The sequence below is a fragment of the Podarcis melisellensis genome, assembly GCF_964234715.1.
Source record: "Podarcis melisellensis genome assembly, chromosome: 2".
In the NCBI taxonomy this organism is placed as follows: Eukaryota; Metazoa; Chordata; class Lepidosauria; order Squamata; family Lacertidae; genus Podarcis; species Podarcis melisellensis.
The window spans coordinates 50,550,123-50,574,133 of NC_138529.1; the positions used below are offsets into that span (position 1 = coordinate 50,550,123).

The 24,011-nt window shown below is 44.1% G+C and overlaps 1 protein-coding gene across 2 annotated transcripts; it reads left to right on the forward strand.

The window, feature by feature from the left end:
- The first annotated feature begins 1,182 nt into the window (after nt 1–1,182).
- On the forward strand, nt 1,183–24,011 carry CREBRF (CREB3 regulatory factor). 2 transcript variants are annotated; one of them, XM_081900119.1, is made up of 9 exons: nt 1,183–1,348; nt 14,192–14,381; nt 15,322–15,447; nt 17,194–18,271; nt 18,685–18,879; nt 19,120–19,309; nt 20,231–20,304; nt 20,934–21,056; nt 23,304–24,011. In XM_081900119.1, exons 2-9 carry the CDS (start codon nt 14,268–14,270, stop codon nt 23,417–23,419), a joined length of 2,016 nt encoding a protein of 671 aa, XP_081756245.1. In that variant the 5' UTR covers nt 1,183–1,348; nt 14,192–14,267; the 3' UTR covers nt 23,420–24,011. The 2 variants fall into 2 exon arrangements, with proteins under 2 accessions (XP_081756245.1, XP_081756246.1); XM_081900120.1 differs by lacking the exon at nt 1,183–1,348 and adding an exon at nt 2,149–2,275.

A 24,011-nucleotide genomic window follows, 5' to 3' on the forward strand; every position in this document is an offset into this window, starting at 1 on the left:
GGAGCTAATAAACCTTTGCCGCTTTGAGTGACATCCAGTTGTGGCATCCTGCTTGTGCAACAGACTACCATGTGCACAAAGGGGCATTTTTCTTTCCCTAAAGGTAAAGGGGCCCCTGATGGTTAGGTCCAGTCACACTCTGGGGTTGCGGCACTCATCTCGCTTTACTGGCTGAGGGTGCCGGCGTAACCTTCTGGGTCATGTGGCCAGCATGACTAAGCTGCTTTCTGGTGAACCAGAGCAGCGCACGGAAACGCTGTTTACCTTCCTGCCGGAGCAGTACCTACTTATCTACTTGCACTTTGACGTGCTTTCGAACTGCTTGGTTGGCAGGAGCAGGGACCGAGCAATGGGAGCTCACCCCATCGCGGGGATTTGAACCGCCGACCTCCCTTCCCTACAGCCCCCATAAATCTGTTTTGGAGGGTATAGGGAACCGCAGGGGCCAGGAGGCAGTGGAGGAAGGGAAAGTCGTGTTGCATCCACTGGCACAATGTTACAACTCACCTTACAAAGTTGTGTTTGCAAAAGAGCAAGCAATGAGAAAGAAGCACCAAACCCAAAGCCTGGTGGCGATTTCCACAGAAGCACAGCTCTTAATGCCTTCCTGTGAGGAGCAGCATCATGACACTAGAAGCACTTGCAAAGTTAAGCACTGGGGAGGAATGCTCATTTTTGCTCTGCAGTATCTTCAGTTGTGTACCTTTTAGAACAAAAAAATCCCTTGAACCTATTTTCTATAAATTGTCGCTGTATATTGTGGCCTGCAGACGATGGTTTCCACCAGTCCCAGTCAGCCAGTGATGATGGGAACTGTAGTCCATAAATATCTGGAGGACCACAGGTAACCTATCCCTGCCATAGCAAATGCTCGGCCGAATCCCTCTTCCTCCTTTCTCCTGCGAGCTCGCCGTGCGGCTCGAAACTAGCAGCTGACACCGCCGTGCCTCTCGGGCTCGCCGCCGCCACTCCGAGCTGAGAACAGAACGTTCCCTTCCTTCTATCCTCCCCCGCCCTTCTCACTTGAAGCGGTCACGTGAGAAGGGAAAACAGTTTCTGCGGCCGCTGATTGGCTCTCGGCTCCTCGCTCTCTGATTGGTGGCCTTGGCTTCCTCACTTTCTGCCTTCTCCTGGCTTTGCTTTTCTCTTTCCCCTCCCCCGGTTTTTTTTAATAAAAAGCCCACGTGATGGGGGCGAGTCACGCGATTTCCGGGAACCCGTCAGGAAGGGACATAAACAAAACAAACCCCAGAGCGGCATGGAGGGGCCGGGCCAGGGCTGGAGCCTCAGCAGAAGTGGGGGCCCCCACTGAGACACCCCCCATTACCCCGCTGGGACGGGGCGCCAGGTAAGGGGCCGAAGGGTGAGGCGGAAAAGTCTGGAGCCCCTGAGGCGGAGGGTGGGGGGCAGGAGCTTGAAGGGGGTGTAGCGGTGGCCGTAATGCCCCAGCGCGGAAGGAGGGCAGAGAAGCGGCGCTGAAAGTCCCAGCAGTTCCCCGAAAAGGCCCGGGCTGGTGGGAGGCAGGAGGAGAGAGGCGGGGTTGCCGTGCACCCCTTTTTGGGGGGGGGTGCGGGGAGTTTGTCTTGCTGTTGCCCCCGGGAGGCGAGAGTCCTCTGCTGGGGAGGCTGCGGGGGAAAAGAGCGATCGTGTCGGGAGGAAAGATCTAAAGTTGCTGTTTCTTCTGCCGCAGCTTTTGCTTCGGAAAGGGGGCGTGGAGGCAGCTGCGGGAGCAACTGCTGGCTGGAGGATTAGGCTTGGTGTGTGTGGTCTTTACTCAAGGAAGGAGGGCAAGGGGCTGCGCGCCCCCGGAGCGCCCCCTTAATCCTAGCAGCGATTGTGCAGGATTCCTGCAGCGAAAGCAGTTCTGGTTTCTTTTGGCCTCTCGCCCCTACATGGGAAAGGATATGGAAGAAAGGGGCGTGTACTCGCTTGCTTGTCTCGCTGGGAGGCTTTGCCTTCTCCTAGGACTGCAGAGGAGCATGGGAGGGAGAGGCGTGGGAAAGGGGGAGTTTGGGGAAGCTTTTGATTTTGTAAGTTTCCTTTTCCTTGTAAGATGTGGGAGGTAGCTGGTGGTAGGTGTGGTGATACTGTGGACTTCTGTAATGGTAGTTAGAATAATCCAGTGCTTACCTTCTGCCCTATTTCCATCTTGAGAGACGTAGTTCAACCTGGTTGTTTCAAAAGGTGGCTTGATATGTTTCTGACAAGGTGGAGGATGATAAGGAGCTGTTTGCCTCGTTTTCGCAGTCGTCCACACGTTTCCTCTCAGCCTGGGGTAGGTATCTAAAACGAAAGGAGCTAAGATCTTGAGTTGTGCAGTTGTGTCGGTTCAGATCTTTTATCTCCCAGAAAAGCTGAATCCTTTAAGGATGAATGTGTTGCCAGAAGTCGTTGTTGCAAAAGGAACGAAGGAAAATTCGTTAATGATTAACTATTACTAAATAGCCGTCAAGATTAAGAGACAAAAACTTCCAGAATCCTTCTGCTTCAAATCGTGTTACACCTAAAGGCTACACGTGTTCCCATTTTATTGCCTGCTTAGACTGCATGAGGGGTGGGGAAGTGAAACCTCTCGGGACATTGCCTGAGTCCTCTTGTCTTTGCCACGGTCCAGCCAAGAGAGTAGAACGTGGAAACCAAGTAAACGGTGCGGAGTCCAAGAAAGAAATGTTGTATTTGTTGTCTTATGCAAAAGAGGCGTTGGCAGAAAAGGGATGAAAATCGGTCAGTTCAGTCTCGTGATACTCTGCGTCTCTGTGAGGTGCGAGAGAAATCCTCGGTTCCGTTGCAATGATAGGACTTTGGGAAAGTGACAGGTGAGTTTGGCCCCACAAGGGGAGGGGGCGGAACCCGAGGCTTGCCGGCACCCCTTTCATTCAGGGGGACATGCAGTCTGTTCGGATCCCCCTCTCGTTCTTGCTCTCCGCTGCTCCTCTTTCCCACCCCATCCCCAAAGGCAGGTCACAGCTGCCTTCTCTCCCACCCACTCCTTATGTCTTTCGTAAGTGATCTTGTGGCTAAAGAATGTCGCTGCCCTCGCGAGTCAGGTGTTTGGGGGGCTTCCTCCCCCTCCTCCCCCTGGATCCCTTCCCCGCCCTTGGCTTGGGGAGGACGGAGGGCGTGGGCCGGCGGAGTCCCGCTCGCTTCGGAACATCCAGAAAGTGATTTGTTTACATGTCGCCTCATGCTAGCTTGGGGAGGCCACTGGGCAGAGAGACTGACGGGGAACCAGCCCAATGGCAGCGGGGCTTGGAATTAGGCGGGCCAATGCGACCAGGGAGGGGGTGGGACCAAGTGACAACTCGGTCGGCTGTGTTTCGGTGCGTTTGGTGGGGCGGCCATGTTGGATGGGAGGTGTGTTAGTGGGTCAGCCTAGCCGAGGGGGCTGTGGCATCGGGGAGATAAAATAAAAAAGGGGCAGGAGTTTAAGAGGTTGCTGAAGGCCCCGTCCCCACCCCGTAGAGCAGGCGACCCCTGGGCAGAGCAGGTTTATGTAGCCTGGAGGGACGACTTGAATTTAATGCTCCTTTTCCTGCACTGAAAAAAAGTCATGCCAACTCTGTTGTGCCGCTGCCAAAGTATTTTGGGGCAGGCATGTGGGCATGCAGCAAAAAGTAGGCGAGAGTCAGGTCACAGTTGCCATGAGTTTTTAGAGAAGCACATTTCCATTATAGGGGCGGTTTCCTATCTACCCGTCACCTTTCTCTGGAAAAGGGGGCAGTTCCTTTTCACGTGAACGGTTTTAGTATTCACACGAGTTGCAATAATCATGCTCCATGTAATTTTTCGTATTATTATTTAATATTTGGAACTCCAGTTTATTTATGTCCTTGCAGAAGCACAGGAATGCCTATACCTGCAGCAAGCCGTTATAAAGCTAAATATATTTTGTTGCTTTAAAAAGAAACCATGCAGGAAAAATGTGCACCATTATAAATTATTATCGAGACACATAACCAAGTCCAGGGATGGAATAAAATGAATACAGTTAAAGAGACAAGGTCTGTATATCTTGCTATAGTTCAGTGATTTTATTTATTTAAGTGGCTTCTATATTGCTGTTCAGGATCAATGCATTCATAGCAGGAGTTCCTAAACTGGCCTGTGGCCCACCAGTGGTCAGTGAGCTTCATTCAGGTGGTTCGTAGTATGTCTGCGTTAAATATTTGCATTGATTTTTAATTGTATTTTTATTATATTGTATTTTATTGCAATTTGAATTCAGAATGTAATACAATAAGGTGCAATATAAGAAAATAATATAAGAAATAACCCCCCCAATAAAAATGCAATTAAAAATTATACAGCATCTAGCACAGTGTATTGCTACCTGTACCACAGGCAGAAAAATCATAAAGCGGTCTGCCAAGACCCTCAGGAATTTTCAAGTGATGAGAAGGGGTATGGAAACCACTATCTTAAGGTATAAACCAGAGAGGTTAATGTGTTTTTATTTTAAATGCCTGTATTTTGTGATGATGCAACCAGTACTGGACAGACAGTATTATCTCTGCAGAGGTCACTGAAGCAACCTCAATTTTTTGTAAGATTCTTTTTTGTCCTATTTATCTCAGCCTCCTATCCTGCATATGGTGCAATACTTCCAAATGAAGTATGTCCAGCCAGTATCTTGTGTGGAATTTACTATGGCTGAGTCCAAGGAGTTGCTGCTTGAGTTTAAAGCTGCTGCTTTGGCTCTGGTACCTTACTCTTTGCCACATATACAGTCATTGTTGCATGTGATGCTGCAGTTCCTAAACAAACAAGAGTTTGACAAAGAGCTGTAGCTTGGTGGTAGAGCATCTCCACAGAAGGTCCCAGCTTCAGTCTTCAGCATCTTTATGTAGGACTGGGAAACACTTCTGCCTGAAGCCCTGGAGACCTACAGCCATTGTAAGATGGACCAGTGGTCTTCCTATGTTCCTATGACTATTGTATGAAACCCTGGAGAACAGCTGCTGGTTGGTATTGACAACACAAGCTAGATATACCAGTTGTTTGATTCCATATAAGGCAAGTTCTGCTGTTCTGTGTTGCAGATTTGCTTTGTACTGTGGATTCCCTCAATGCTAAGTTCCTTTCTTAACTTGTTTTTAAGCTTAACATTTGTAATTGAGTATTGGTGGAGCACAGTAGTATGCCATGTGCTCTTTATTTTTGTTTGGTTTTCTTTCTGTAAAGTTAGAATGCTAACCTGTATTGAAGGCTTGCTCACTTGCAAAAGCAATACAAGTATAGTGGTACCTTGGTTTACGAACTTAATCTGTTCCGGAAGTCCATTCTAAAACTGAAACCATTCTTAAACCGAGGCACGCTTTCCCTAATGAGGCCTGCCACCGCTGGTGCCCTTCCACCGTTCAGATTCCATTCTTAGACCGAGGTAAAGTTTGCAAACCAAAACACTACTTCCGGTTTTGCGAAGTTCGTAAACCGAATCGTTTGTAAACAGGACTGTTCTTGAACTGAGGTACCACTGTAATGTCAAGTTAAAACTTTTTAAGGGCTTGATGGGAGAATATTAAATACAGTACTGTATTATGGTAGAATCAAAAGGCTCCCAAACCTTTTGCTTCTTTGTCTAATTACAGGGTGCAGGATTTAGTCTGTACGCCTCCTGGTACATTGTCCTAGTTGCATGGAAGTGAGGTGCTTTCATTACATGTAACACTGGGAGCAGGAGGTACTCTTTAAATACCACAATCATATGCCAACACTGAAAAGAAGCTGGGTGATGCTGTAAGTGCAGGCAATTCTGCTTTCCTTTTTACAGTACTTGTTGGCAGTGCATAGTGGGGTTGTAGTGAGGAGGGATTTCTCTATATGAATTGCAGTTCCACTTCCACATTATTTCAATTTACAAAAGAATCCTTTTCTTTCTTTGGCAGCTTTTATGCCTGCCATAGCAAGGTATCATATTCCTTGTTTGGGAATAGAATCTCAATCATGTTTGAGGCAACTGGAGACAACCAGTGCACTGGAAAACCAACTTATACCATTGTTCTTTAGCACTTTTTAGTGGTTTGATGAGAACTTTAAGTGCATCATTCAAGAAGAAAACATATTCTGTTTCTTAAAGAGATTTTTTCCTAATACTGTAAAGAATTTAGTATTTTTGTTTTTCAGGAGCAGCCTCATGATTGCCACTTATCATGAAGAGGCGCTCATTACCTCTTGGGCCCTGAGGGTTAAAGCCCTACTTGAGGCTAATGAGCAGTGAGGGGCAATGGAGGAACAATTATTTACTTATTTAAGACAGTTATACCCCACAATTTAGCCAAAAAGGCTCTCGGAGCAGCTTTCAAAACTCAGTAGTGAATTGGCTCCTGCCCTCAGAGTCACAATTTAAAAAGAGATGACACATGAGAAAAAAAGAATAAGTGGGAGGATGGGAAAGCAAGCACAAATTCTAAAGTCATAGTTCCTATAGCACAGTTATATTGTTGTGTCTAAGCAGATTCTGGCTGTCTAGAAAAGCAGCAGCTGGCTGACTGGTTGACTTGCCTTCTGGAAGTACTCTTCCCCCAAATTCCGTTCCTGTGATAAATTTTAATTGTTTTTATTCTTTGTAAGGCCTTTAAAACATTTTCTGTGCACCACATAGAAATTCTGAATATTAAATGGCATAGCAGTCAGTATCTTTAAAAAAATCTCATCCAGGAGCAGTGGCCAGGAGGACAGGGCAACTCCTGTCACATATGGCAAGTCACTCTTTACTCAGCACCTGGGCACATATGATGACTGAACTGTGTTAACAGAGACATAAGTCACAGTGATTACATGTAATTTTATCGTTTAAAAGGTGGCTAACCTGGGGCCCTCCAGATGTTGTTGAACTACAGCATCTGTCCTCCTTGACCACTGGCTGTGCTGGCTGTGGCTGATGTGATTTGTAGTCCAACAACATCTGGAGGAGCGCAGATTATACACCCCTGCTTTAAGTGCTTAGTAAGCATGTCATAGGTGGCTTTTGATGGTTCCTTAATGTCTTCCTGGTGGCCAGATTGCAGTGGATCCTAAATTAGTCAGGAAAGTTCTATTGAATGGCACTGGACAGGTGCAATAATGGCTGAAGCATTGTTTCTTCACTACCATCTCTCACAGAGTAGGCTTGATTGTGTGTTTTAGCCATATGTCATCAAACTCTTTGAGTTTTCCACCATCTATGTCCCTATCCTTTTCTCGGTTTCATCACCCTTTCGTTTCATTACTTCCAGCTCAATGAAAAATCATTGAGCTGTGACTAGTAGAAGAGGATGTTTAGGAGCAACCATGTCCAGTCCCAGACTCATCTCTGTGTGGAACCAGCTTTGCCAATGGAAACCTCCTCAGGAGGTTTCTTGAGTGATCTTCAGGGTCAGGCTGTTCACATTGGTACACCACCCTTCAGAGAGGGATGGCTGTTATCAGCCTGAACCTCAACAGGAAGTAGTGGCTTTGACTAGGAAATCAAATTAAACCTCCTAGACCAAATGAGAAAACCCAAGTAAAATATTTGATCTGTACAGCCCCCATGATTGTCATAGCAGCCTCAGCATGTTGAGGTCCATGTGCAGGGAAGTTCTGAGCACCAATGTAAGACCACCTAAGTTTAGACAAGGAGACTGTTAGACTGAGTTGTTGGAGCACTATTGGAATTATGAACACCAGGTACAAATGCTCAGAACTGGAATCCATTCAGAAGCGTGCAGAGGCAGATGGGATCTTTATAGCCCATGGCAATGCCCAATCTGTGGTAGCTCTGCACAGACTGCTCAGATGTACACAACTGAGAGGGATCCGCTCTCAGCTTATCGATCCATGTCTTGGTGATACAAGTCAGGATAGCTTCATCATCCATAATCAAATCGAATTTTCTTAATTATTAAGCAGCAATACCTTGTGAGTCCAAGAACAAGTTAGCAAGGCATCTTGAGCCATGGCTAGGAAAAGGACTTAGAAGAAGGGCTAGGCAAATGTTTAGCTGACCTTTTCACTGGCACCAGCAATTCCTGTCACTCCTGTAATTCCTGTATTCTCCCCTTACCTGCATTAACTGGAATGGAGGCATCCTCCACCTTCCCTCCTCAAATTGCTGGATGCTAAATTTCCTAGTTACCTCATGATCAAGCCAGAATAGAGGCAGTACCAACAGCAGACAGCTAAAAATGCAAGATTAAAAATATCACCCTACCAATTGTTAGCTTCAGAATTAGAGCACAAATTGAAAATAATTTGATCATTGAAGATTTCCCAATCCTTGCTTCTAAACTACCCCCCTACTAAAAGTTTGTACTAGATTGACCTCCAGGGTTTTGGTTTTTTTGTGTGGTTTTTTTGGAACATGTATCAGTTGCATAATTGTTTAGCTATTTCACTTTCTGTTCTGTTTGGATTTCAAGTTTTTAGGAGGAACTGAAAGTGTTTTCATTCATAGCCATGATAAAATGAAAATCAAATTCGCCTGTTTCTATAGTTCATTTCTAAAGTACATCTAACGTTCAAAGTACTATATAGTGGTGTTTTTTTACTGCAGCTGAGCAAATTTGGTGTTTTCAGCAAACGACAGACGTTTCTGAGGGAAGTATTTCTTTTTAACTCTTGTAAATACTGGTGGAGAGTTAATGGCTCATTACTGAAAGTAGTTTTAATACATCATCCCTTACCACCGCCCCCTGCTCAGACATGCATAAATAAAATATGTAGGTCCTCAACCTTCTGGGGCCCACGAGCATTTCTGAAATTTTAAGGTAGCACCATGGGCACCACCACAAAATGACTCTGCTTGGCATATGGCCATCCTCAAAATGGACAGCATTTAATTAATAGTTTAGAGTTCAGTGCAATATGGCGTGTCTTTTACAGAATTATAACTCCATAATCAATTTACCTTTGAGAGTTTGTTCACAGTACTGAGGGGAAGAAAACTTTGTAATGAACGCAGAAGACCTCATACTTCACAGTGGCCACAAAGATGAAATTTTGACTGTTGGCTACAGGATTGGGGATAGGTAACTCTGTCTTAAAATAGACTGACAAGCTAGCTGGCAGTGATATGGACTAGTATTTGCCAACACGCTTATGTAATGTGCGGAAGCAAAGTATCACTGCGTAACCAGTTAGCTACTGGACATGAATTCTTTCATAAGGACACATTCATAGCATGAAACAGTTTTCGTAATCTGGCACCACCGTCTTGAATGCTAAAGTTGTTTTTGAAAGCTATTAATAGAGCAGATGATTCTTTTGTGCATTTCAAGTCTTGACTCTACAGTGTTCTGTACACCAGGCAGCAGACAGAAAAAAAGATCTTTCTATAAATACCACTCTCTGCTTGAAAGGCCACCTTCTGTAAGACAGTAAAAAAATGGTAGGAGCAAGAACTCACAGATACAAATGAGAGAGGAGGGAACTTGCTTCCAGAAAGTTTGTAATTTTGAGGAAAATAATCCTCATGGTCCCCTACATCAGCAAGAAGAAGAAAAAGCAAGTTTTCTAAGAGTAAAACATCTGGATACAATTTGTCATTGTTTGGGACTTCTTTGAGGGTTGAACTAGACATAGTGTTAATTGTGTGAATGCAATTAATGTGCACATTTTTTATCTCCAAGTTGAAGCTTCTCTAGAAATGTGAACAACAGCTTCAGATATGTGATTTTTGTCAGACCTGGCAGGGGGAAAGTGTGAAACTCTCCCCTCCCCCATGATGCCTTTGGCTACTCAGGCTTTGCTATGACTGCTATTTACATAACCCAAAGTGTGCAAGTTAATTGCTTTCAAACATTTGACACCATATCTAATTTAGCCCTGATGGTATCTTATGAGAAGGAAAATATGGGCATGTATACCTTATGTTGTTAACTAGCATTTTGGTCCTCCAAAATCTCTAAAACCAGGTGGTGAAAATAATGCTAAAACTTTTTTTAAAAAACTAGTTTCATGTTTTGCACAAATTTCTTTGACAGAGTTGTCCACGTTAAAGTGTTTTGTGCAGGAAAAAGTTCAGAACTCATTGACAAGTCAGAAGAGTAATAAGGACAGAATCTGTATTCTAGGTACAACTGCTAGATGTGATAAGCCAATAAGTCTCCTCCCTTTTGTAACTGAAATGCTTATGGCTTCCAAAGGTGGCCTCATACTTTGCATGAAGGTTGAGAATACCATGGCTTGACTGAGTTGCACCTGGGTGTTTTCAGAATACACACTTGTCGCTTCCATTGCACATGTTTGCTACAGGTAAGTTAGATGGCAGGGATGGGGAATTGTTTTCAACCCAAGAGCTGTATTCCATTCTAGGCAACCTTCCAGAGGCCATGTGCCAGTGGTAGGCAGGGCCAGAGACAAACGCAGTGAGAGCGTTAGATGCAAATTTTACTTTCATATCATAGGTTGGCATCTACATAAACTCACATACCTCTCTGTATCCACTCAGAGAAGCAAGAGACATTATAAGAATTCAAGGACACAATCCAGCCAGGCAAAACCTTCAAGGTATGAAGTAGAGCTAATGAGGGGTGTGGCCTGGAGAGAATGACCAGACAGTGAGGGGTGGAGGAGCACATTTGGCCCTTCAACCTGATGGTCCCAACCCCTGATCCATGGGTTCAAAACCAGTGCTGACTATTTTGTTGTCGTTTAGTCGTGTCCGACTCTTCATGACCCCATGGACCAGAGCACGCCAGGCACTTCTGTCTTCCACTGCCTCCCGCAGTTTGGTCAAACTCATTCTGGTAGCTTTGAGAACACTGTCCAACGATCTCGTCCTCTGCCGTCCCCTTCTCCTTGTGCCCTCCATCTTTCCCAACATCAGGGTCTTTTCCAGGAAGTCTCAGCTTCACGATCTGTCCTTCCAGTGAGCACTCAGGGCTGATTTCCTTAAGAATGGATGCGTTTGATCTTCTTGCAGTCCATGGGACTCTCAAGAGTCTCCTCCAGCACCATAATTCAAAAGCATCAATTCTTCGGCGATCAGCCTTCTTTATGGTCCAGCTCTCACTTCCATACATCACTACTGGGAAAACCATAGCTTTAACTATACGGACCTTTGTTGGCAAGGTGATGTCTCTACTTTTTAAGATGCTGTCTAGGTTTGTCATTGCTTTTCTCCCAAGAAGCAGGCGTCTTTTAATTTTGTGACTGCTGTCACCATCTGCAGTGATCATGGAGCCCAAGAAAGTAAAATCTCTCACTGCCTCCATTTCTTCCCCTTCTATTTGCCAGGAGGTGATGAGCCCTGTGGCCAGGTGGCAAATTTGATTGTTGCATAAAGTGTGGGGCTTTGTCGTTAGCAGAAGCTTAAATTGAAGAAGGTTCTCTAAAATATCAGTAAAACAGTTCTGCTCTTGTGGTTCTAGATTATAAATCACCAGGTATCACATTAGAAATCATTCCTTTAATCCTGTTCCTTATGTTTCAAAGTATTGCATAGAGTGCTCAGTGCTCTCAAGTTGTGATCCTTAGGCAGTATTTAAATTGTACAGTGGAAGTTAATTGATCCAGAGAAGCTTTTGAAATGTCTGCATGTTTGTAAAATTAAAGCTGTGTGTGAGGAGATAGCTTCAAGTTTTAGAGCTCTTGTTTGTTTCATCGTCTTGTGGTCTATGATCATACTGGTGGCACATGGATTAAAATGCTTCAGGGGAGTTTTCTTTCACATAAATTGGGTGTAAGAGATAAATGACTTTTATTTTCTTAACCAGTAAATGTAGATAAAGCATTCTTCTAATGTTCTCCACTTTGCAACTAAAGGAACTAGATTAAGTGGTGGTCAGAACCAGGCCTGTCCTTGTGCAACTCTGTTTGCCTGCCTGCTGCTGTGTGACTCATGGTCCAGTTTGAATCCAAACTTAATTCTTGTACAGTGGTATCTCGGGTTACAGACGCTTCAGGTTACAGACTTCGCTAATCCAGAAGTAGTACCTCGGGTTAAGAACTTTGCTTCAGGTTGAGAACAGAAATTGCACAGCAGCAGCGGGTGGCCCCATTAGCTAAAGTGGTACCTCAGGTTAAGAACGGACCTCCAGAATGAATTAAGTTCTTAACCCGAGGTACCACTGTACTGTATTCACGAGCTGATCTGCAGCATCTTTTATACTGTACTAAATTTAGCCTTTTCAGGAAAAGAGGCATAATGAGGCATGTAGAATGGAGGCAGGATATTGGAATGATAGGTATGCCAATTTTAATTTATGAACATACAATCCTTAAACAAGCAGAAGATTTTTGTTGTTTTATGGCAGACATCCAGCTTCCTGGATAAAAGAAGAAGAAACTTGGAGGACTTTTTTCAGTGAATTGATTTTAATTGGGGACTTTTGCTTCTGAGCTAACAAGCAAATTCATTACAGCAACCCATTGTGAAGCGCCATGGTGCTGAGTGGGTTATTCTATAGATGTTCCTTTGCATAATCTTGCTGTTTGTGGTATGCTGAAGGGTTGCACAGTTGGTGCCTTGAGGCGATCTGCCAAAAAGCTTAAACATCAGGTTTCAGGGGTGGCAGGGAAGCTGGAGTAGCTAGAAATTCTAGGACAAGTATTATTATTCAACTTTAAATGGGTGATCCATTGCATAGTTGTCAAAAAAGTAGATTTATTGGAAGCAAGACATTATTGGGGACTCTGTCTTGTTCAAGCATGATTATGGTGCATTGTGGCTTTTTGAGTGTTTTACTGAGCTCATATTAATGACAATTATTCCTGCTGAAGCATAAAGCTGGTCAGTTATCTTCCATATGCATCTTAGGACACCACTTACCATACCTGAGTCATGTCTCCTTTCCTTTTAATTGAATTTTGAGGCATGCTTCACCCTCATACGAAAAGCTTTTGGCTTTAAAAGGTGTTAGAATAAAAACTATCCATTCTTACCTCATGGTTCTGTATGGGTTACTGTTCTAGGTGTTCCCCCTCTGAGGGCAGTGTGCTGCCTTTCTGTATCAGGAGTTATGAGATAATTTGGTCACACCTGATGCAGAGTAGGGCAAAATACATAGTCACCAGCAGAGGCTGCTTGGAAGAAGAGAAATCCTGAGTAGTCGATCATGCAGAGCCACCCTGATCAGTGTCTCCTGTGCGTGGACACTTTGGGATTTATATGAACATTTTAATATCCTTCTTCTGGCACACTGGCAATTAAAAAAAACAAATAATAGAATTTAACTACCACTGAATATTAAAAAGTAGTTTACATGCAGTAGAAAATATACCTTAACCATTCCAATAATACGAGGGGTTAAAACAAGTTAACCTACAATTTTTCCAGCTATAACAGCAGTCTTATAAACACACATTATAAAATAATATTACATATTAAAATCTTGTGTGGGCGAGCACAAACAGATGATATGCTAGAATATGCCTTGTAATATTAAAATGAGGCTTGTAGCTCTCTGAACAGCCTAGTCTCAGTTAACCATGTCCCGGTAACATCCTGTTTGGATTGCTGCAATGCGTTCTACATAGAGCTGCTTTTCAATTCTGTTTGGAAACTGCAGTTGGTTCAGAATACATCAACTAGATTACAGAACGTGACTAAGCGAATAGAACCTTTCTGGCCGGTCTTAAAACAGCAGCACTGCCACCTGATTTGTTTCCAAACACAATTCTCAGTGCTAGTACTGACCTTTAAAGTTCCGAAAAGCTTGAAACATGGATGCTTAATGGAACACCAGTTATTAAGATCATTCTCAGGAACCCCTTCACCACTGCCTCATATGTCCACAGATTCAGTCCATTGTCAAATCATGTCATTCTCCATGTCAACATTTCATAAATATAGTCGTTGCACTGTGCCTCTTCAACAACTCTTCCTGATTTTCATGCCCTCTCCTCTCTGGTAGTCTGTGGCCCCTCAGCTCTAGCCCTTGCTCTGCTGCCAAAATCATTCACTTCTCTCATTGCTCTGAACACATCTTCCTTCTCTGTTTTATCTACTTTCTCCCCTGTGATGAAATTATGAAGTCCAAGAGAGCAGCCCCCTGCCCAAGTTCCTCAAGGCACGGACTTGTTCTTTTGGACTTCATAAAATCATGAACTCAGATCACGCTGTGTAAAAAATCTCACAAACAGTGTTCAAACTGAAATTGGTGTACTTGCTCAGTTCTGACATTAGGATTCATGGGTATTAGGTTATGGAAACTTTCTTTGTTCAGAAATTATCAAGCAATCTTCATTTCAATGCAAACTGAATATTTGGTTTTGGTTTTATTTCATGCAGAAAGTCCCCAGAGAAAAGTTCCATGTAGTCGACACTAAGCTTTTTCTAGGAAAATAAATCTGTGAATCTCCATTGCATGAGTTATATGTTGCCTATTGACCCTGAAGAAAAGCTGGAACAGAATTTGCAAGCAAAGAACAGAACACGTTTGGACTTAGGCTTGGGGGATCTGGGCCTGGAAATGCCTCAGGTAATACCCAGTATTATTCGCTTACCTGATATAAGAAGTCAATAAATTTTACTTAGGTTTTGATTTTATGTGTTTTGAGGCGGCAGTAGAGCTTATCTCAGCAGAATAGGGAAGGAAACAAATTTCTATTTCAGAGAGTTGATGGGGGGGGCGGCAGCAAGAGGAAAGAGAATTGCTGGGAATTCCTGCCTCCTTGTTCCGCTGATGGAGCCTTGCCACCACTGAGCCACACCACTGGATACAGCCAACGTTGAGTGCTTTGGGAACTTTTTGCTTCTGCTTTTCCATGACATGTGAATCTAGCATGTAGCAATTATCTGATTCAGGATGCCAAAGACAATATAATGGGAACAGAGGTATGGGAAACATAGGCATTGGCCTTCCTTTGTACATATACATTTCCAGATAATTGCTTAATATACAGTCATACCTCATGTTATGTTTGCTTCACGTTACATTTTTTCAGGTTGTGCCCCGCTGCGACCCGGAAGTATCGGAAAGGGTTACTTCCGGGTTTCACTGCTCGCACATACACAGTAGCGCTAAATCGCGCTTCGTGCATGTGCACAGGCACCAAATCGCACCACGCACATGCGCAGGTACAGCACTTCAGGTTGCGGGCTTTTCAGGTTGTGAACGGACCTCCGGAACGGATCCCGTTCGCAACCAGAGGTACCACTGTATAGGCAGTGAGAAAAGGGATAGTTCCCAAGCCAGTTTTCTTTTGTTTAGCTTAGCAAATATGCAGAACATGTTTTAAAACTGGCTAAACCCAAGCTGTGGCTCCTGAGTGACTGTTGTAATAAGGTGCTACCATTTAAAGAAGAGATGGAATATGTACCACATTAAAGGAACATGCTAGCAATCGCCCAGTAGGATTTAATGTTTCTTTGTTACAAACTGGTTGTTTGTGTTACAAATTATTAACATTCTGTTGCAGCCTAGTGTGAGTGGAATGGACCCTCCTTTTGGGGATGCCTTTCGAAACCACATGTTTTCAGAACAGACTCTGATGAGCACAGATCTGTTGGCTAACAGTTCTGATCCAGATTTCATGTATGAAGTGGTAAGTTGCTTGTATATTTCTCTGAACTGCACAAAGCACACTTAGCCTCTCTCAAACGAGAAGGGGTGTGCCTTGCAGCAACCTGTGCACTGAAGGCCAGTTTGCTGTGCTTTGCTTCTCTATTAAATTTAATCACTAATTGAGGAATCCTCAGTTCCTGAGCCCAGCAACAGTGGCTTCTTGCCAGTGAAAGGCTGACAAAGCTGGCCAAGAAAGAAGTAAAAAAAGAACTGTGCTTGAGCAGACTTCAAGGCATTGCTGACATCGCTACATCCAAGAGGAGTCAGAAGTGGTTGGATGTTAGAAAAGACGTTTTAAAAGTGAGGGAAATAGAGAAAGAGTTGGAAGACAACCAGCGGATCTCTTGGTCCTGCCCCATGTAGAATCTCTTGTTGGGCCTGGTGAGGACTCAGTGTTCCCATCTCCTATAGTTATAATCTGTGGGTTGCCATCTGATTTTATTCTGTTCCAAATTTGATTTTAAGCTGTATTTGTATCAATTGTTTGATTTATGTTTTTAATGTATCATACGTTGATGTTAGCCTCCCTGAGCCCGGTCCTGGCCGGGGAGGGCGGGGTATAAATAATTTCTCCTCCTCCTCCTCCTCCTCCTCCTCCTCCTTCTTCTTCTTCTTCTTCTTCTTCTTCTTCTTCTTCTTCTTCTTCTTCTTCTTCTTCTTCTTTTTCTTCTTCTTCTTCTTCTTCTTCTTCTTCTTCTTCTTCTTCTTCTTCTTCTTCCTGGAAAAATCCCCCAAGTGAGAAAGTGCCACAAGCTCCCTTGGCAACTTGTCGCCAATCTGGTTTTTTCCCATTCAGGCTGTTTTTCTTTGCCTTTAACCAAAGTCCACACTCAGTAGTTAAAACTATTGCCATTTGAGCTTTATTAGTACTATTTACAATTACTTAAGGCCAAACACATGGTTACAGGATAGTGTTATCAGTAAAAACAAGAATTTGAAACATTCAGAAAATTAAAATTGGCAATGAAATAAAAGCAGATTAAAACACACACCAGTGTGCTAGCTATCTGGGTAAACTTGCCTAAACAGGGTATGGTGAAGGTGCCTGCCTGTTATCAATAGGCAGGGAGTCCATAGTGTAGGTGCACTTACAAGTATCTGGATACTGCCTCTGCTCAAATCTTTTCCTTAAGCTAATTGTGCTTGATTCCTTCAATATTACTGAACAGAACTTGTCAAAGACTATTAGTTAAATACAAATGAAGGTGATTAGAAAGCAAGTAAGATATTTTGTATTTTATTCATGCACTTAAATAAAATTATTCAGACTAGATGATACAGCTTTGTGCTTTAGAAATGTGAGATCAGTGATCCCTTTCTCTCTTGTCCTAATTTTAGCAGTGTCACTGACAACTAACTCCGCTCTTAAACTAGATGAGTCACTTATTTCTAGGCAATTATAATTGATGGGCTTTTCATTGAACTGGGCATGGGAACTGCTGACCTCTTAAAACCCTTTGATTCAAAGCTGACAGACAGACAGCACAGTCCTATGCATGTTTTCTTGAAATTCCCACTGTGTTCAGTGAGGCTTACTTCCTGGTAAGTATGTTTTAGGATCACAACTGTTGAAGTATTTCTCCCTTGAGGTATGAATAGCTTTTGTAGGTATGTATGGTGCATATCACCAGCAAAGTAGTGCTTTTTGTGGTGTGGCTTGAGGGTGAATCCAGAGAGAAAAGTAATTTACCATTATTTACTGACATTTTTACATCTGCCTCTGTAGGACAGAGAAATGGATTACCAGCAGAGTTCCAGGGATAACCTCCTTTCTGTAGAGGACTGTAAAGATCTTGAGAACCTGGAGTCCTTTACAGACATTCTGGATACGGAAACCTCTTTCCCCGCAAATTGGGAGCAGTGGGACACTTACTGTGAAGATTTGACAAAGTACACCAAACTAACCAGCTGTGACATCTGGGGAACAAAAGAGGTGGACTATTTGGGCCTTGATGACTTTTCAAGCCCGTACCAGGATGAAGAGGTGATAAGTAAAACTCCAACTCTGGCTCAGCTCAACAGTGAGGACTCTCAGCCTGTCTCAGATCCACTGTGCTACCCAGAATTGCTGTTCAGTGTAAAGCAAACCCAGTTAACCTCTTTGCCAACGAAGAAGATTGCAACCAGAGCAGCAGCCCCCGTTTGTTCATCCAAGACGGGCCAGGCTGAGGCACCTTTATCAGAATCTGCCCTGAAAGGAGGCAAACCCAATTCAAGCACACAAATCATGGTGAAGACCAACGTGTACAATAATGAGAAAGTGAACATTCATGTTGAATGCAAAGATTATGTTAAAAAGGCAAAAGTAAAGATAAATCCAGTACCGCAGAGCAGGTCTTCCATGAGCCAGGCAAACGCTGATGCTGCAAAAGAAAACACCTGCTACTGTGGAGCTGTAGCAAAGAAACAAGAGCGGAAAGGGAATGACTCCCTTCAGAGTCACAGTCCAGTGTTGCCTTTTAAAGAGACTCAGGCTCTGCTCCTCACTCCACCTCAAGAAACTCCAGGAATAGTTGCTGAGGAGAACAGTCTCTCTGCCAGCACCTCTGTTTCAGATCCTTCGCAGAAAAAGGAAGAACACAACTATTCCCTCTTTGTCACGGACAGTTTGGGTGAGCAGGCCGGTGCTGGCAAAGCTGATCCAGAGGAGGAGGAGGAGGAGGAGGAAGAAGAGGAAGAGGTGGAGGATGAAGATCACGATGAAGGTTTCGGAAGTGAGCATGAACTCTCTGAAAACGAGGATGAGGAGGAAGATTACGAGGACGACAAAGATGATGACATCAGTGATACTTTCTCTGAACCAGGTAATTTTAAGCTTGTAATCTAGAGCTAGGTCTGCTGCAGGTATTGGGGGGGGATTTTGAATGGGTATGTTGGCAAGGCTGGTGACCCACATAACACTTTTGTTAGTGGAAGAGTTGTGAATTATTTTTCAGTCATAACTCTAGAGGCAGTTCCCGTGTCCATGTAGAGAATCTGTTTTTCAGCTGAGTATGCCTTTGACTAATGTGGCAGAAGAATGTTGCATGGTTGTCTTCCTAGTCCTCTTTTCAAGCTTCAGAATCTTGTTTAGAAATAACTAGGATGGTCTCATCTGGTGAGTTTAAATGGAATGCTTTAGAGCCATTTAATGCAGGTTTGGGCAACCTTTTTTCTGCCCCTATTGCTGTGGTGAAAGGGGAAACTGCTGAAGTGCAACTTTTTATGCCTTTCTTAGGGTATGAGAATGATTCTGTGGAAGACTTGAAAGAAATGACCGCAATATCTTGTCGAAAAAGAGGAAAGCGAAGATACTTCTGGGAATATAGTGAGCAACTAACACCATCACAGCAGGAGAGAATGTTAAGGCCTTCAGAATGGAATCGAGATACACTACCAAGTAACATGTATCAGAAGAATGGATTACATCATGGTAAGAGCAGTCCCTTAACAAATATTGTTGCTTTCAGGTGCATATGCAGCTTTCAAGAAGCTTGTCATATTTATTTATTTTTTGCCTTCCAGTTGTATAATTGATTATATATTGTACTGGGTAATAATCATAACAGTGCCATGGGAGGTTGTAGGATAAAAACTATTTCTAAAATTTGAATGTAATTCACAGTATTCTAGCAACCCATCAGATAACCTGCTTTTGTATATATTTGCATAGGGAAATATGCTGTTAAGAAGTCACGGAGGACAGATGTAGAAGATCTGACACCTAACCCTAAAAAACTGCTACAGATTGGGAATGAATTGAGAAAGCTGAATAAAGTGATCAGTGATTTGACTCCAGTCAGCGAACTTCCTTTAACAGCTAGACCAAGGTCAAGAAAAGAAAAAAACAAGCTAGCTTCCAGGTAAGGCGGCATCATCACTGTAATAATAATAATAATAATAATAATAATAATAATAATAATACCACCACTAGTAGTTAAGATTACTACATGCCAAGGTGAGTGGATTCTTCTGTTTTGACAAGCATTTGCATGCTAGTATTGTATTGCAAAAAGTAGGTTGTGCTGAAGCACGTGGTTGTTTTTCTCTCCCCATTCCTGCTTTTGTTGTATGTTTGAGGCATATCTGATTATGATGGTGTAACATGTCCAGCCTACACAAATGGCTATTTAAGTCTAAAAGTTGTCATACTTTGCAATAAACATCTGCATAAGACTATGGTAGTGTTATCAGTCAAGGCTTAATGAGTGTTGGGAACTATCGTTCAGTATCTTGACTATTAGATTATAACATCTAAGCTATTATAGGTGTCCTCCCCCCCCTCCAACAGCTTATGCTTCGTGTCCCCATGCTCATAAGGGAAATTGCGTAAAGTGGGGAGCACCCTACTTTAATAGGGAGAGCATGTGGGAAATGGAAATAGCTGGAGGCTGCTGCCCAGCTTGCCCCAAGCCAGCCTGCCTGCCTGTTTTCCTGAGGAGAGCCAGGGCCAATAAAGGTGCCCAGGAGAACTGGTGTCAGGATGGGGGCAGGGAGAAGGCACCCCCCTCCCTGCACCGCTGGTCGATCAGAGGCCACCTTCTCTCATTCAGGCAGCAGCCCCAGGTGACTTTTGGGCAGCAAACCTGAATGAGAGAATGGCTATTTATTTATTTATTTATTTATTTATTTAGCGGTGACCCATGTGAATGGGGTGCACATGGGTGGGGTGGGGATAGGGGCACCTGTATAGCATTGATGACTGCCAGTACAGTAACATCAGGTATGCTCTAAGACAACTAGATGGATATTCTAAGCTTCTTTTTTGCCTTCCATTATCACAGAGCTTGCCGACTTAAAAAGAAAGCCCAGTATGAAGCCAACAAGGTGAAACTGTGGGGTCTCAACACTGAATATGGTAAGCCTTTAAAACAGAAAAAGACCTAATTAGCAAAGTAGTTTCTTGAAATAACAAAGGGTCACTTTGTGTGAGCATGCTGTCTGGACATAGGAGGCCATCAGGGTCTACTTGCAGCCTCAGCTCATGAGGCTTTGAAATCTGATGGTCCAAATATATAATGGACAGGTCATTGTCTCCACAGAAAATAGTATCATCTGTTTTTTATTATTATTAAATTGATTAGCTACTTTTTTGTCATGGCAACTCAGTGACTTACAAAAAGAAAAAGAAGTAGGACTGGATGATCACCAGATGTTTGTTATAGCTATTGGCAAGCACCTCTGGAAGATAAGGCCTTTTTGGCCATAGCACCTTGCTTGTGTAATTTTCCTAGGGAGGTTTAGCTGTGGCTTACATTAATACCTTTTAAGTGCATTTTTTTATTTTCTCAGGCTTCCTCCTCTGTTCTATGTTAAGCACCACTTTTTATTGTTGTGTTTGTATTAGTTATTTCAAATGGACATGAAATTTTTGAATTAAAGGGGGCATTATAGCAGATGTTAAATGAATAAATAGGGAGGTGTATTCTTCCTTCCCCAAAGGGTGCATTCCAGTAGACTTACATTGTTCCTGGTCTCTTCTTGCAGATAACTTGCTGTTTGTGATCAACTCTATCAAACAAGAAATTGTGAACAGAGTGCAGAGTCCCAAAGATGACAGAGTAGCCAATATGGGTCAGAAGCTTGATGTACTTATTAAAGATACTCTTGGTAAGTAAACATCTAGTGTGATGGCACCAAAAATCATTAGTTTTTCTAAATGTTGGAAACAATGCTTGCACAAATACCATGACTTTAGACCTACTACACTACCATTCACCTACTACACTACCATTGACTTGACTTTTAAAATCACTGAGATCTTTCTTTTAACTAATGCAGTGTTTCCCAACCTTTTTTGGGCAAAGGCACACTTGTTTCATGAAAAAAATCTCGAGGCACACCACCATTACAGCCCCGTGACGTCAGCGCGCAGCGTCACGCCGGGAGGGACATGAATTGCTAGCAAATTACATAATCACCTCCTTGAGGGCTGGCTCATCTTCTCCGAAGGCAGAACCCCATTAATTAACAGCACAGACTCACACCATAGCCAAGACGAGGGGGGAAAACCTCAGTCATGCACATGTGGGGGCTAAATGAGGACGAAGACCGGGCAGAGAGCAGGGTTCAAATCACCCCACCTGGCCAGGACAATCCCTGGGTGCTCCCTTGGGCCACTCGCCTGACCCACCTCGCAGGGCTGTTGTTGCGAGGATAACACGGGGAGAACCACGCGCGCCCCCGGGAGCTCCTTGGAGGAGAAAGCGGGCGATGAATGCAATGCACGAAATATATGAGAGGTGACCAGGTTTTGCAGGTGAGGGGCCCCCGCCAGCCTCCGCTTCCAACACCCGGCGCAACGACGCCGAAGTTTCCCCCCGGGCTCGGCTCGGGGAGCACCGGTGCTCCCCCCGCGGCTCCCCTTCGCCCTCCTGGCTCTCTCTGCCGCCCACTGGGCACCCCCCTCACCTGCCAAGTCCGGAGCGCCGGTGGAAGTTGCATGCATGCATGCAGGGCGCCGCGTTGCCATTGCATTGCACTGCACTCCATGCAACGCCTGCACGCATGCATTGCCTTGCACGCCCGCCAAGGGGTCTCCCCGCGGTCCGATGCGTCCCCTCCGGCGCGGATGCAGCATTGCAAAAATAAAAAAACCCCGACGCAGCCCTACCTGGGGGGCAGCCTCCGCCGCTCCACCTCAGCGGGGATCCCTGGGCTCCATCCTGCCGCCCGATCTCCGGAGGGCGCAGGCAGGCTGTGCGGGGTCTGCGCGGAAGAGCCCCTGCCCGCCCGGCTGCCGCCGCTGCGCTCATTCCATGGCCGGGAGAAGAGCGCTTCAAATAAAACGCCCGGCCCGCCAGGCCACGCTGGGAAACGTAGTTTGTGCACCCCGCGCGGGCGCGGAGCCCAAGGGCGAGGGGACTACGGATCCCGGCAGCCCCCGCGCCGGGGACAGAGGAGGAGAGGCCGGGTGCAGGGATGGAGGGACGGGTGAGCGAGTGAGTGAGTGGCAGCCGCCAAGCCTTGGCCGAGAGCCAGGAAGGGCCTCCCCGGAGGAGGAGGGAGGCGCAGAGCGGGAGGGAGGGAGGGAACCCCAGGGGTCATCTAGTGACGGCGCCCCAATCGAAAATTTGACTTTTTTAAAAAAAAATCTTTCAATTTTTAAATTTTTCCCGCGGCACACCAGGCAACATCTCGCGGCACACTAGTGTGCCACGGAACAGTGGTTGGGAAACACTGAACTAATGCAACCTAACATCACAGCAGCAGAGGCCATATTCAGATGTTTCAGGCAGGGAATATACTGTTCCAAACAACTTTTTTAGGTTTTAGGTTTGTGCATTTTACTCTTTTTCTTCATTATTGGCCCATCTTCCTAATTTTTGACTTCCAAACCTGTTACCAATTCTGACAAAGATCCTTTCCAGGGAAGCAGAACCTGTCTTGGCTGCACACACCAGATATGTATCAGGATCTGCCTCACTGGCCAAATGCGACAAGTGGGTGAGGCCCCCCACCTGTCAATCACCTGATGTTACAAACGACATCAGGAGATTTGGTCTCTGAAGTTGTGAAACTGGAACTTCAAAGTATCTAGGCAGCAAAGTGCTGCTAAAAGCAAGTTTATTTCCTTTGTTTCAGTAAAACAGCTGTTGTACTTGGGAAGTTGCACAAGGGGGCTTTGTCCAAGCTCTGCCATTATCTGATGTCATACAAATGTAGGGTAGATGGGCGTGGCCTGCCCAAAACAGCCTCATGGGCCAAATAGTTGGGCCTGGTGGACCAAGAATGACCTAAGGGGTCAAGGTTCCCCACCTTTATTTTATATGTGTAGGCACTAACAAATCTTGAATTAACAATGAGCAGAAGGCAGAAAACACACATCTGAATATATGTCTTCATTCATTTTTCCAGGGCCACCTGTATCTGGGCAAACATCAGAATTTGTGAACCAAGTTTTAGAAAAAACAGCAGAAGGAGATCCTACAGGAGGCCTTGTAGGGCTACGAATACCAACATCAAAAGTTTAGTAGACATCACTTGATCCATTCACATTGGTCAGAGGTCTGCCTGTGTCATGTACTACATTGTAAAATTATTTCTGGTCTGCATGTGAATTTAGCGTTCTATAAAACACAGTTTTCAGTTCCATCATTTTTTTCCTTTTTATAACAATGTAGTAAGATAAGTGAAAGCATGGTATAAAATGCTTACTGGCATTTTGGAGCATAAATCTTGTAGTTTTAAATCTGCTTCTGTCATAAATGTGGTGACTACATATTCATTTTTAAATTAAGTTTACCTAGGACCAGATAATATAACATGCAGGAGCAAAACATGTTTTTTGCAAGCAAAAATCTTGTGAAATGCCAAACGTTATGGCAGGTTTATGCTCCAAGAAAAATAAAAACTTAGAATTCAGATTAAGAAGGTTTTTTTCAAGAATAATTGCTCTTTTGTTCTAAACTAAACAATAAGTTTTCTTTGCAACCATAACTTGTACATAGCACACCTGGCAATAACGCTAGTGTGCCATATAAAAAAATATAGTTTTCTGAGCTTGATACGGTATTTAAATGTCTGTGCAAGTAAGAAAATGTATACTCTTTGTGCCTTGTATTG